The sequence below is a fragment of the Protopterus annectens genome, chromosome 10.part0 (genome assembly GCF_019279795.1).
Source record: "Protopterus annectens isolate FY-2018-M chromosome 10.part0, PAN1.0, whole genome shotgun sequence".
Taxonomy (NCBI): domain Eukaryota; kingdom Metazoa; phylum Chordata; order Ceratodontiformes; family Protopteridae; genus Protopterus; species Protopterus annectens.
The window spans coordinates 1,465,763,683-1,465,777,789 of record NC_056744.1 but is presented as its reverse complement, the minus strand read 5'-3'; the positions used below and the strand labels follow the sequence as shown (position 1 = coordinate 1,465,777,789).

The window sequence follows — 14,107 nt, the reverse complement described above, 5'->3', positions numbered from 1 at the left end:
GCCTCTGCCCATTAGTTTTGTGGCAGGTTTGGCATACCTTTTGGTTTTGGAAGCCTGTGGAAGTGGAACCTGTTTCCTTGAGAAAATATATTCAACACCCATTGGTCTTGGGTGATCATGTGCCAATTTTTTGAGAAAAGTGCTAGCTTTCCCCCTAGGGGTGCTGTCAACTGGTAAGAGCTTGGCATTTACAGAGGGAAGTCATTGTGACTGTTTCCTATAAGGTTGTGATTTGTCTTCTACTCCTTTGGGGGCTGAAGCACCCCATTGTTTAGGTCAGTAGGAGCATTGGGGCTGAGATCTGCCTCTTGGGCATCTGTAGCTGCCTCTTTGTGGCCTGTCTAACACTGGAAAGGACCAATTTTTTGAAGGCCAGTTCCTGCTAAATCTAGGTGGCTGAACCTGTAAGAAATCTTTCACAGTTTGCATTGACTTTGCTTTATCCTCCATTTTCTTTAAAACCTCTTCTGCCTTAACACCAAACAAAGTATCATGCTGTAGTGGAGCATCCAATAATTTCATTTTAACATGGTCAGGTAAACTTTGTTCTTTCAACCAAGCATGTCTTCGAATAACTGAGCCTGTAACTGCGGCTCTACAAGAAGCCTCTAATGAATCAAAACCACATTGCAGGGTATGCTTTCCCACCTGTTCAACTGCATGCAATAAATCCTGCATTTCTTTACTGTCAGGACCTCCTATATTTGAAACCATTATTTGCTTTAACAATGACATGAGATACTGCTGATATTTAAGCATGGGAAACTGGCAGTTTAATGCTCTTACAGCTAAAGTAGCAGAAGTGTAAACTTTATCCCCCATCTGTCCAGAGCTCTGGAATCCCTATCTGAGGGGACAGGATTTTTGGCAGTGGAAGCTTTAACCCCTTTTGGACCCTGAGAAATAGTTTCTGGGTCCGCAGCAGGGTTTTTGTAAAGAAATTTATGAGAGTCAGGGACCCTGTAGTATCTGTCTGGCTTTACTGGTGCAGGGGGTAAAGAATCTGGAGACAGACTGGATTCAGAAAAAACATCATCAACAATATCAAGCACAGGGGGGATAGCCAAGGGCCTATGCTGAGGCAATAGAAGGAAATCTCTGAGCCACTGCTTGGATTCTGAGTAATCCTGGCTCTCTCAATGGTAATGCTCCCTCATGGTGTGCAAGGTTTCCCCAAAAGAGTAATCCTCAGGCTGTGAGGCTGAAGGAATGCACTCTTTAGCATCAGAGTCCTCATAAGGAGGGAGAGAATAGTCCTGGTCAGAAGAAGAATCAGAAGAAATGACAACCTGATCAGAGGAATCATAATCAGTGTCTTGTCTAGGCCTTTTGTCAGGAGGGAGATGGGAGCCCCTGATTAAAATAATAAGGTCTTCGGCCATTTTAAGCATCTGTTTCTTAGGCTTGGATGACTGTTTGGGAGAATGCTGCACTTGTTTCTTTGCCTTTAATGGTGTTTTTGACTTTGCCTTTGCTGCTGAAGTAGCTTTAATTGTAAGCTGTGAACGTCTGAAAACACCCTCAGAAGCCGGTGCCTGCTCAGCGGCTCCGGACCAATCTGAGGGTATATTTTCCGTAGGCCCAATACCTTGAGTTTCCACAGGCTTTGGTGTCTCCAAGTGGCTATCGGTTGCGGCCTCTGGCTCTGAGGTAGCGGGTGTCAGGGGCTGAGAAAGCACCTCAATGAGAACCGGCGAATGGCCTAGAAGAGACTTCGTCATCGGTTTTGGACCTCGGATCCCTTTTTCTTTGTCTTTGCGTTTTTTATACATTCCGGTCGTCGGTTGTTCCGACGGAATAATGTAATTACATCTTCGTCCAAAATAATGTAAAGCAAAATCAAACCGACGTTTAATAGTGCGTTTATTAAATCTAGCACAAAACCGACAACTAGTGACGTCGTGGTCAGGGCCTAGGCAAGGAATGCAGTAAGAGTGAAAGTCCTTATGAGGTATTTGCTTCCCACAAGAAATACAATTATTAACTTTTACTGACATCGGTCTGGAGCAAGAAAAAGTTTCCCCAATGGTGTACTTAGCTTTATTGAAGACTCCGGTTTTGAAATTCAATTTTGAAAATCTCAGGAGTCGGCTGACCGGCACTTGCGAACTGCTTATGCTTTGGGCATTGCGCAGCAAGAAAGACTGGAGAAAATGGTGTCGGTTACAACTTTTATACCCCTGGTGCACTGACGTCAGGGAAGAGGCGACAGCAACCGACACCGGACCAAGACTTTGGAACTCGGGCCGACTACGGGCCGCCTGCCAGCAGGATAACCCAAGTGTAATGACTGCAACAGTGAAACACGATGAACATCTACAAGTTATACTTGGTAGAACTTGTAGCTGCTGTCAGCCTTTAACTTAGGAAGTCCTCACTTCTTGAGATTCTCTCACATAGTAAGTGCTTTGGTTCTGGGACATTTTCTTGTAGGCAGACAGTGAAGAAGGGCATTAAGGGTTTCCACTGGTTCAGGCACATAATGAACAAAATGTTTACTTTGTAAAAGAGTTACAACAAACTAAGCCTTACTGTGTAGAATACTAGTGTCATATCACTGTAACTGAACAACACATAACATTGGGCAGAACATTCAACAGGGTCACTCCACATTATTACAGGTATGCAAACATGAACACTGTCTGTAGATTCAAACTTAACAGGTAAATGTTTCTCAGTTACTTTAGAAACAATTTTCAATATTCATGCCAAATTAACATTTAGTTTGGTGCAAGAACTACATGGCACAGCACGTCTGCAACATTTGCTGTTGCTGAGAAGGGCACCGGTTCACTTGCCCACTCTTAAGCCTAAATTATAGGATGAAGCTTGTTTGTAGCACACAGACTTGAATATTCTGTGCTATAGTGTTAGACTAATATGTAAACATAGCAACAAACCAGATGATACCCATTAAGAAGAGACAGCCAAGTATATGGTTCTATGACCCGGGAGGATTTCACATTTCATATTTGGATGTGCAAGGAAGATATCCAGCCTTAGAGGGGGACAGAGGCAGAGAGCTGTCCATTTTCAGGGTAGGGACAGGACTTTATCTGCAGCAATCTAAGACTGACTGGATCATTACAATGGAGATAGGAAATGAGCACTAGCTGTGTGAAGGGGTCAAATCTCACAGCAAAATGAACTGCAACAACAATGAACAGCATAGAACAATGCAGGCTTGCCCAGTGCAGGTAAGCTCACCAGCTGTGTTTGTGCATGTTTGTGTATGTGTTTAAGTGTGTGTAAAGTAGTGTTGGTCAGCAGAGTGAACATTGAACCAACAACCCATCCTACTTCACCATGTTTGTAGTCCGCAGTCTTGGTTGCAACAGCAGCAGCCACCTTGAGCATCATAATTAAGTCCATAGACATCTACACTCATCACAGAAGGAGCGGTTATTGCCTAGCATATGTTTTTTCTCCAATGAAGTGGTTAGTGAAACAAGTGTAGCAATGGACACCAACTTTATTCTTCTCCACAGGAAGAAGCATTGTTGCAAGATGCTCACTTCTTTAGTTATTTTTGTCCAGCGTTTCCTCAACTTTCAATGAATTGCATCTATTTCTAAACCTGCACTGATGGACTTGTGATGACGGCAGTGCTAATGTACTAGTGGGAATACGTCAACATTTTTTGTTTGATCTTGAAACAGGCAAACGTCCGCACTCTTCTGCTAAAGTTTCTCAATTTGCTATATTGACCATCGGTAGATAGCCTACAGGATTATGTCACTTTGCTTACCTACCCTAACTGTGACCTTGACTTGGCATCGGACTGTTTTAGTTTGATTTTTACTTAGGAACAAGAATGTGAGAGACTTTCCTACAGAGGTTTATCACGGAAGTACAGATGCTGTGTTGTGGCACTCTACAAACTATAAACCTTTCTTCCATTTTATCCTCTTATAATGAAGGAATATTTAGTCTGTTTTTAAAGCATTTTATTGTAAATACTTTAAATAAAAATATAAACTACTACTAAATAAATCACTGGATGGTAAAAAATGTCATTATCTGTCGTGTCAGTGATGTTTAATTGTGATGCTCTTATTTCTCAATGACATATCCACAGTGGTCATGATGAGCTACTGTCTAAAATGTGTCTATAAATAAAAAAAAATGATTACATCTCACAGTGGTAAGTCAAAGCTTACATACCTAAAAATGCAGGTGTTGCATGCCTTGTGTATTCAGATGAAACACTGAGGCATGGGATGGGTTCAAGTTGTTTATTGTACATAAGCACATCAGGAGCTGTAACCGGAATATACACTGTGAACTTCATATGCTTACTGGCTGACTCATTACTTCTACCACACTCACATGTGCATTTCCATTCAAGGTAGCACTCACACTGAATGACTATACAAAATGGCACTGATCTCGCATGCTCAGTAAGTTGTATACATATGCACTCTGACTACAGTGGCCGACTAGGTACAATCTACACACTAATCTACAACAGGGGCACAGGGGACAGCAATCAAATAGCTTTCTACTTGTTTGTGTATAACATGTAATTACCATTTGGCCAAGAAGGGTCAAGTGAAAATAATCTATGCTTTTATCATTTTAAGAAGCTGCACTGATACTTTAGCAAGTGATATGCAGAATTCTTTTACTGTTTCCCTCTGGAGTACACCATATAAAGATAATCTGATGCAATACATTGCAGCTATGTGTGCTGGTCTGTAGCAAAGGACATCAAACAAATTTGCATCTTGGAAATAACATGTCTAAACGAAAGTCGTGGGACCTATAGCAAGTATGGGCTTAGATTACATTATCAAATCTTTAAAAGTTTGAATGTCATATGGTCAAACCTATATGATCGAAGTTTTAAAAGTTCAAACGTTTCAACGGAGATCTCCATACAATGCGGAATTGGAAGATTTCCCTTTCCTGCAGTGTAGTGCGATCTCTGATTTGGTATACTTAAAGAGCGGGGGGTATGGGGGGGTGTAGCCCCCCATGTGGGGTGTGCAGGGGGTCTTGCCCCCTGCTTAAAATGGTAAGTTAGCTTTTTTCTGTTGTTCATTTTTTTTTTTTTAGCTTTTCGAACTTTTAACAGTTTAATCATATGGGTTCAACCATATGACGTTTGAACTTTTAATGATTCGATAACATAATATACACCCGCAAGTATGGAAAGTCTAAAAATGAATCAATGCTCAGAATGCTGTACATAATTGTTACATTGCTGGTTACAACTGCAAAAAAGGATTTGCTAGTCTTTAGAAACAGAACCTATGTAGGGCATAACATAGCAAATCAGGTACTACCCAACTGCCCATGACTGCCCTCTATTAAAAAAATATGCATGAAGGAAGAAAATTAGAACAGTTCTGGAGGCATAAAGGAATAAAACCATAACTGCAGCCCAGCCATCCCCAACTCATTTAGTTGCTTGGGTGATTTAGTTGACAAGGGAGAATGGAAGTGCCTTCCAGGGTAGGACAGAGTAAAACTAGCCACATCCCTTGGAGGAGCAGGAGTATTACAAATGCACATTCTGGGGACTGGCATTAGGCTCACCTAGCCACAACTTAGTGGTAGCCTTCGAAGTAGTCATATGGAAGCACAATGTGTGGCCCCTGCTGTGATATACATCATGCCCCCCACTCACAGACATGGTTTGACCAGTACATGTGCCCTCATGGTTGGGATACCGGTGAAGTAAAAAAAAAAAAATGAAACACTTCTTGTCTTAATTGCTGTATAGCTTTCTCTGTTCGATGCTACCATGATGGCATTTGCTTTCTCACTTTCCTTTCCCTTAGTGCCCTGTGTTTTTGTGGTAAGACAGTTCTTACACTGATTCTGGGTGAAACTATTGGGATAGGGAACAAAACAGCACCCTTTTGGCTGCCTGAACGATGTTCCTCTCTGAGCAGCAATCACCCTGGTCCCAAGTAAAACTCCTGGGTGAAGTAACAAATGAGTTGTGTGCAGTTTGTGGGAGGTTTGATTTTTGACGGGCATGGAGGCAAAATCCCACAGGGAAAAAAAATAGAATGAAGCAAATTATTGTTAGCTTCCTTGTCAAACTGCATTGTAATTATAACAGCACATAGACAGACAGTAAATTGCATTGCTTTTCACTGGAGATGTGGATAGGGGGATGTCTGGATATGCCCAAACTGCCAGCTTGAGTGACCCAGCAGTGGCTTGCTAAGGAACTAAGCCTGCAGCCACCTACAGACACCTCTGCCTGTTAATTGTTTTATACATTCATTTTATCACACAAACAAATCTTCCAGTCTTTTCCATGGGGACATCAAATCCCCATATTTCCTATGCCTAAGCTTTAACAGCTTCACCCCACATTTCCTGAGCCTGAGTTTTTCCAGCTTCAACATTGGGAGTACCTTGAAGTCCACATTCATTACTCTGTGTATTTGGGGCATCTGCAGCACACACTTAGTAGTACAATGCAAGGTAAACTAATTAAAAACTTCACATATTAAAACTGTTTATGTTCCTTTCACTGACTATGAAATGTTTGAACAAAATGGCAACATACTAAGCAAGTGAAAAACGGGTGTGTTTCTCTTAAAACTGTTGCATCTAGCATAAAATACCCCATCTAGAATGAATGTCTGCAACTAAGGAAATGTTTTTGAGTTGGGACCCAGATCCAAATTGCCTAGACATAGTAAGGCCTTCCTAAATTTAATTTGGTTGGCTCCCAAAAAAAAAAACAATTACCAGAAAATGGAAATTAAAGTCTAAACCTACTGAATCTGAAATACTGAATATAGTAAAAAAGATAAAAAAACTTGTAGATGGATGTTTAGAAATGGGAAGGAACAAATTGCATAGAAATAAATGGAAATTATGGGAGCAGTGTACACTATGGTTCAGGAAGAGAGTGAGGTTTAAGGGAAGGCAAGAATTGATTAAGAAAAGATAATGTATGTAAAAAGAAAAATGCTAATGTGTTTTTTTTTTATCTTTTTCTGTTAATGCATGTTTGCTTGTCTTATCTGATAATTTAATAAATGTGTTTAAAAAAAGAACCACCTAGAATGACCTGACAGTTTACCATCTTACTACAGGATAGCCTTCTACATTTACACTATAATATTAAGCCCACTGTGCTGTACCCACAAAGACATTCCAGCAAAGCCATTGTGAGCCTGGCATCAACCAATGCAATAAAGGCATTGATACTGTTTTAAAGCATATTTATACTACTTGTTTCAGAACCTAAGGAATGTTGTTTCAGGACCCAAGGAATACAGTTTTCCTATCTACAACGTGTTACCAAGCAGCAATGTCACTAACCACAAATTTGTCACACGTTATCAGCATCAAAGGTTTCATTAGCATGAAGACATACGCTAAGGTGCGCAACATTCTAAATACATATCCATATACAATGGTTGGTGAGGAGGCACTTTTCCTCAGATTGCAAGGCTCACACTTCCCAAGCTACAGAACCATCTAATGCTACTCTGTTCATGGTTACTGGTAGCATATTACTGTTAATTTTCATTATAAATTAACATTTTATCTTCAAATTCCTTCTGTTGCTCTATAATATGGAATGGAAATTAAAACACAAGCAAAAACTTTAAATTCACTGACTATGCCACTGTAAACGCATACCTAAAGAAATTTTTATTCCATCGAACTGTTGTAAAACAAATGCTCTAATCATAAGCACGATTATTAATAAAACCACAACAAATATTTGTCGTATCTTAGTATATTGTATGGAGATACTTAGTTAAGCATGCATATGTACATGTAGAGAAGTCACAAAAGAAAACAGTGACAAAGTGGACAAATTCATTTTATCTGCATATTAACAGTTCATGGAAATAATTTATGAAGTTCAAAGTCAAATATGTAAAGTAAAAGAAAAATTATTGTACGTACTTTATGAAGCTTACCTTGTACTTGCTGACTGCATCTTTCAGGGTAAGGAAGCTATGACCAGTATGTTTAGAAGACACCATACAGATGACACATATGAGTTGTCCATCCTCCTGGCAGAACAATTTCAGTTTCTCCTCATGCTCCAGGCATTGAGTCCTCTTCTGTATGTGCTCAGGCTTCTGTTTTGGGCATGTTTTCCCCATGGTCTTATCCTGTTGTTTCTGAGCTTTTGCTACAATTTTAGCTAGCAGCCTGTTAACAGTGTATTTCCTTGTTGGAAACTCCTCCCTGCATTCTGGACAGCAGCAACCTTTCTCACTAGCCCATACAGTACTGATACACGAGTTGCAGAAGTTATGCCCACATTCCAGCATTACTGGGTTGTTAAAAAGATCCAAACAAACAGGGCACACTAAATCTTCATCCAGCTCTTCAGTCTGCTCAGTTGCTGCCATTCTGAAAACCTTACTTTCTTTCAGTTTCAGTTCTTCTGGGATGCTTTGCCGATGTCATTCAGCCACTTCCTGTTAACTATTTGGGGTACGTACACACAAGATCAACATAGTTCATATAGCAGGATAGCAACTGCTTAAGGATAGTAGTTCACTTTTGATTTTTTTTTGTTCATGGTGAGTTCTGTCAAGGAGCATCCAGGTCTTGACTCTTCATGTTGTGTCTTGCATTTTATTCTGTTTGAGATATATTATTTTAAAATCCTCAGCTGGGAGTGCAGCAGTGGTTACACAGCTATAAATGTACATCTGGAACATCTGGCTTTGACTTCCAACAACTGGCTACAGTTTAATATGTGTCTTTTGAAAATGACTTCACATGAACAAAATTATGAAGCTAATCCTTTTCATCCAGAGCATCCTGCCCGACAGTAAAGAAAAGATTGCTGTCATGTTTCTACAGTTCAGCAATAACTGATAACATTTCAGAGGTATACGGCTACCAGAAGCAGGGATCCAGCCAAGACTTTAGGGACTGTACAGCAACTTGTACATCAAATTCCAGACTGCAGACTCCCACCCTTAACCTGTACAGGGATAATGAATGTTTTTGGAGATTATATTTTTATTAATGAGTGAATAAGGGAAAAAAAGATAAACACAAATAAAACAGTTTAACTGCATCTATAAATTAATAAACTAAAACCATGATACAATCACATCTCAATGCAAATATTCAGTAAATTACTTTTAAAATGAGACATACATTGTGTATGCTTGGTCGTGCCTTTCATTATAAACATATTAGTTACCCTCCTGCCAGATTAAGTTATTTATTTAATATTTAGTAACTGCGTAGATATACAGCACATTTTGAATAATTTTCAGATATCGCTCAGGAAGAAGTACAAAAAAAGGCATAATGTTACATGTATGTAAGTAAACAATACTAATAATAAACAAGCAAAAAATGACACTGTGTACAGCAGTTAGTCTGAGTTGCTATTTATCATTTTCACATTAGTTGTCAGCATCTAAAAGGTTTAATAATAGTATCACAAAGACAGCACAGTGCAATTTTGATTGAGTTGTGGTAAGGAATTCACACTAAAAAGTTATATTATTTAGACTCAATATTTGGGTGTGGTGTTGATAGACATGCTCCTATGCCTACTAAATGCTTCACCACAGGACTGGAACAAAGTGCAATCAGGAGTGTGATTCGTGAACAGAACAATGTTCAAGTGAGTGTTTGACTTCTTTCCAGCTCAGGGAAATGTATATCATAGTGCATATTCTGACAACACATGACAGATGCAGACTGCCAGCTGAGATACACCACTCAGCCTGTGCAGTCATTATATAAATTGCACAATCTGTGCATTTATTAAGATGAAGTGTGAAATTTAAACAACTCCCACCTTTGAGGTAAATTGGTTAGGCTAAAAATGGCCCAAAAGGGGAGTTAGCCTTTTACTTACTGTGACGATGTGAGGTATTGCCAGCTATGCCAGGAGAAGTAGGGCAGTGGATGTGTAACATATGTCAGCATAGCTAGCTGGAATTTAGTAAAAAATTATATGTTATTTGAATATTAAAATGATTTGCACAGATGCTTGTGTTGAAAATATATTTGTAAAGTTGCTTGTGTTAAAAATGTACCAACAGTATGTCTTGCTGGACAGAGGAAGACATATACTTGTTATTATTGTAACTGTTGAAAAGTAGATATTGTAACAAAGGATACTGGAAGAGAAAGGGTTAATCATAGTCCAGCTGCAGCTAACTTTGAAAAATGTTCTGAAATTAAATTACCTGGCTTAGGCCATAAAGATTGTATCTTACAGTTTTCAATGCAGCCACAGACAAAAAAATCTGTACAAGGAAGCTTTCTGTACTGTCTTTGGGGTGAACTAATTGCTGCTCTGGAAGGGTGGAGGGTTGGTTTATAACCTCGAGAAGCTGCAACAGATCTTAGCAAGCTCTGTGAGTGTGTATTATTGACACATATGTGCTAAATCCTGGCAGCTTTTAGCCAAGAGGGATAGCATGGGAACCAGAAGTCATTTGACTAGATGTATGTGATGTCATTCTGTAATCTGTCACTAAACATATATGTTTTAATACTAGGTGAGACTGAAGTCTCAGACCAGTCTGTTTTTGGAACCTGACAAAGAAGGAACACCACTCACCTGCTTCATCTTGCCTTGCTCTAGTAAGTGACCCAGGGAATAGTAATTCTTGAAATCAGTCAGGAAACTATTGTGAGATGTCTAGTTAAGTATTGTTTTCTGTTCTTGTGTGAATCTATTCATCTGTGTTATTTTAATATTTCTTGTGGAGAAACTCTGGTGTTTATTGTAAATAGATATTTAGCATTTTCATGTCCATTTATTATTTATTATTAAATATATTTAAACTTTTCAATGTGGCTGGTCCTTTAGAGAATATTTTAATGTTTGAGAGTATTCATATCTATTTGTTGACTCTGTGGCCACTCCTGAAAGCCTTACTGTATTCGCCAAAACACTACCATTTGTATTAATATTAATTTCACTTGGTAGCTTTGTAAGAACCTTAAAGTAGGGGTGTCTTGATGGCAGTAACTACCTTATAGTCTGAGCAGAAGGGGGTATAGCCTTCATTACATCTATAGCTAATTGTCATTTCCCCTCGCCCACCACCTCCCCTTCCTCCATCCCCGTACCAATTACACTTTGTCCATCTACCTTCTTCTCAACTATTACACCTACAACACTCCCCTGCCTATCTTCCTTCATCTTCACACTCTTCTCTCTCTAATCTCAACCAATCACATATTTGTATCCCTCCCTCTCTCCAGACAACACCCTTTTTATCCTGTTCCTGCAACACACCTCATCCATCTAGCATTCTACATTATCCTTGTATTATACCCCATCTGTTATCTACCTATACCACAAGCCTCTCTCTCACATCCCATCCTCTAGTCTACCTCCACCCCCCATCACCTGGAACTTATCTCATCCTGCTATTCCATCCTCCCATCCTATTTGCTGCCTTCACTTTTTTCCCTAAGACCTCCATCTACACATTCCCTCTTTTGATTTACGCTTATACAGTCACTTTCCCTATCTCACTCACACAGCCATACTCCAGTGATCCATCTTTACTATCTATCCGCACCTGGGATACCCCTGTACTTTACTACCCCCCCACCAACATGATATTTACTTTTCTCTTATCCCACCTCTCTTCCTATCACACCAACATAGGTTCTCTGTGCTCTCCACCTACCTCCACACACATTACTAATCACATCAAAAACCATCCCTCATTCACTATATCTTCCTCACTATTTCCTACTTTAAACACACTTCTTCCTAAGATGAAAACATCACCCCAATAAATTTTCCCTTAAGACTTAAATATAAATACCACTTATAACACCTCTCCCTCCCAACTCTACTTTATTCCCACATTACCTTACTCCTTTCTGGAGACATACACCCCAACCCAGGACCTGTCTCCCACCCCTCCCCTCCTAACCCAACCCGCAACATGCATCACATTACTATAGCTCTACCAATAAACACTTATCTATTTACTCTATCAATATACATAACATTCAGAACAAAATAAGTGAATACTATGCCTGGATGGCCCTACACACTCCTGACATTATAACTATCACAGAAACTTGGCTCAAACCCCATATTCCTCCCCTGGTTATAAAATCTTGTGACTTGACTGACCTTATAAAAAGGAGGTGGCATTGCCATATTATTTACTGACCACCTAAATTTATCCCCTCTATCCAACCCTCCCCCAATATTTCATCCTGGTAAACATCTAGCAGGAAACTGTAAACTTAATGAACACAAAACACTTACCATTGCTACTATCTACATACCTCCAGGAGACAATATTCCTTTATTAGAACCTACTCTCTCCTGATTTTACCATAACATTCCCAATGAAACACTATCCTAAGCAATGTTAACATTAACTGGCTATCCCTAGCCACTAACTCACCCACCACTTTCATTAACCTACACTGATTCAGCCAACTTATTTCAGCGCCCCCACACTTCAATAAATCAACCAATTCTAGTACTATAATTGACTGGATACTAGTTACCAAGCCAGAACTCTATTATCATCCCACCTCTCTATCTGACTCCATTAGTAACCACTTACCTGTTAGCATTCAAAAATTCCACCCTCATCATCTTAGGCATCCTAAATTACTAAACTGCCACAATATCACAGTCTTCCACACCGTAATTCTCAACAACATGCTCTGTTCTATTAACTGGACTTTCTTTTCTGACCTTCCTCTTAATGACGCTGTTCTTAAATTTAACTCTATTTTTCTGAACATTCTACACTCTATCGCCCCCATCAGAGTCGAAAGAGTAAAATCACACTGCTCTCCCTGGCTAACCCAGGCCACATGAACTCTCATGCACAAAAGAGCTCATGCCTGGAAAGAGGAAACTCTGAACTAATATTAAATTCCCGCTCACCTAGAAACTTATAAAACACTTTGAAACCTTATTAAAAAGCAAGTCAGTACTGATAAGAAAGACTTCTATACAAAATCCCGGACAACTCAACTCAACAACCCCCAAAAATTCTGGAACACTATAGACCAAATTTTACACTCAGGAAGCACCTCTGCCCTAACCCTATCCTAATAACACTCCCCTAGAAACTGCAACTATATTTAACTCTTATTTCAATGACACTATCAGTAAACTAATAGAAACAACAAATCCCACCAAACCTACTCACCCTATCCCACCTCTAACCAAATCAACTTCTCTTTAAAACCATTCCCACTAGCCACATGAAAAGGCTCCTACTTAAGCTTAAGTCACGCTGTCCTTCTGTGGATAACCTCCCTCCACTTTTCCTTAAACTAGCTGCACACTCCATTGGTCACCCTATCTCTATCCTCATTAACTGCTGTTTATCTTAATCAACAGTTTCCACACTTTGGAAAAAAATGTATACCATACCTATTCACAAGGGTGATAATTCCACAGACATTTCAACCTATCATCCTGTAGCTATACTATTCCCTCTCTCTAAAATTTTAGAAAAATATGTACATAAGCAATTACTGGACTGCCTACTCCAAGAAAATCTATTCACTCCTACCCAGCATGGCTTCTGCCCCAACCACAGTACCTCTAATGCCCACATTTCCTTTACTCACTTAATATCCTTCACCAGAAACCAAAACAAACTCTTCTCCTGTCTATTTATCAATCTTTCTAAAGCATTCAGTACTGCATTTCACCACTTCCTCCTTTCCAAACTCTCCAACCTTAACCTCTCTACCTCTACTATCTCCTGGTTCTCCAGCTACCTCTCCAACAAATTGCAGTCAGTCAGATTGCTCTCTGCACATTCTCCCTTCCTCCTCATCACTATGGGAGTTCTTCAAGGGTCAGTCCTTGGTCCATATGCACACAAACCCAGGCCCCTCTACCACACTGCATCCAACCCCCCAAGCAACAGGCAAACCCCTCCATTTCTTGGCTCTAAATGCTCAGAGCCTATGTAACAAAATCCAAAACCTTCATGCCTGGCTTCTGCATAAACAGCCTGATATTCTCTCCATCTCAGAAACCTGACTTAAGCCCCATATACAAGATTCTGAAATAAATCCTCCCAACTACCGCATGTTAAGGAATGACAGAACACAAAAAAAGGGAGGTGGTGTAGTACTCCTTTACTTGGCATCCCTCTTAGTCACCCCCTATACCAAACCCTTT

General features: G+C 39.8%; 1 protein-coding gene across 1 annotated transcript in view; it reads right to left on the bottom strand.

Moving 5' to 3' along the window:
* Window positions 1-8,368, bottom strand: part of LOC122813654 (zinc-binding protein A33-like) — a 108,353-nt gene extending 99,985 nt beyond the window's left edge. Inside the window, exon 1 of the mRNA XM_044086092.1 lies at window positions 7,905-8,368. Coding sequence (XP_043942027.1) covers window positions 7,905-8,345 — 441 coding nt within the window. The 5' untranslated portion in view covers window positions 8,346-8,368. The remainder of the gene's footprint in view (window positions 1-7,904) is intronic.
* Window positions 8,369-14,107: the final 5,739 nt, after the last annotated feature.